The sequence below is a fragment of the Littorina saxatilis genome, linkage group LG1 (genome assembly GCF_037325665.1).
Source record: "Littorina saxatilis isolate snail1 linkage group LG1, US_GU_Lsax_2.0, whole genome shotgun sequence".
Taxonomy (NCBI): Eukaryota; Metazoa; Mollusca; class Gastropoda; order Littorinimorpha; family Littorinidae; genus Littorina; species Littorina saxatilis.
The window spans coordinates 10,608,850-10,609,535 of record NC_090245.1 but is presented as its reverse complement, the minus strand read 5'-3'; the positions used below and the strand labels follow the sequence as shown (position 1 = coordinate 10,609,535).

Genomic DNA, 686 nt, shown 5'->3' with positions numbered 1-686 from the left:
TGTCAGTTTTGCAAACCTTTCCATTTATCTGTAAACATGTATTGCAGATAACCATTCCTGTTATAGCCTGTTAAATCCCAGATAGCTTGTTGCTTGCGCTGCCACTTGCCGCGAGTGGAATAAGAACGCCATAAGGCCTTTGTCGCAAATCGGCTGTCGCATTTTGACGCAAAATCTTGTCTGTCTTCTTGAAAAAATGCGACAAATACGACAAGTGCATGCCTGACTCTTTTCAAATCTGTGAGAACAATACAGTTTAAAGAAAAAGGTTTTATTGCGCTTCCAATTTTCTCAGTCTCTTTCTTTCTTTCTTTCTGTCTATCTTTGTTTCCTTTCATCTTTTTTTCTTCTTTTCTATCTTTTATTATTTCTTTTTTTTCTGTCTGATTTAAAAAAAAAATCTTTAAAATGTATTTCTTAATTGATGATTTATTTATATATTTGTCACAGACCCTCATCTGTGGAGCGCGGGGCACGTCCGGAGGTGGTTGGAACTCGTGTCACGTGACCAAGGCCTGCGCGCGCTGGACGTCACCAGCTTCAGTAACGTGGACGGAAGGAGTCTGTGCCGCATGCGCAGAGAAGACTTGATGCAAATGGTGGGGCCGTACGAAGCCGACGTTCTGCTCACCAGTCTCACATATCTCAGGCGTGGTCAGCTGAAATTGCTATTTTATTTCAGTTAA

The 686-nt window shown here is 41.4% G+C and overlaps 1 protein-coding gene across 1 annotated transcript in view; it reads left to right on the top strand.

Annotated features, from left to right (window-relative positions):
* The first annotated feature begins 324 nt into the window (after window positions 1–324).
* The window catches only part of LOC138961379 (transcriptional regulator ERG homolog), a 12,396-nt gene continuing 12,034 nt past the window's right edge, over window positions 325–686 (top strand). Inside the window, exon 1 of the mRNA XM_070332998.1 lies at window positions 325–654. Within this exon, the coding sequence (XP_070189099.1) occupies window positions 573–654 (82 nt within the window). The 5' untranslated portion in view covers window positions 325–572. The remainder of the gene's footprint in view (window positions 655–686) is intronic.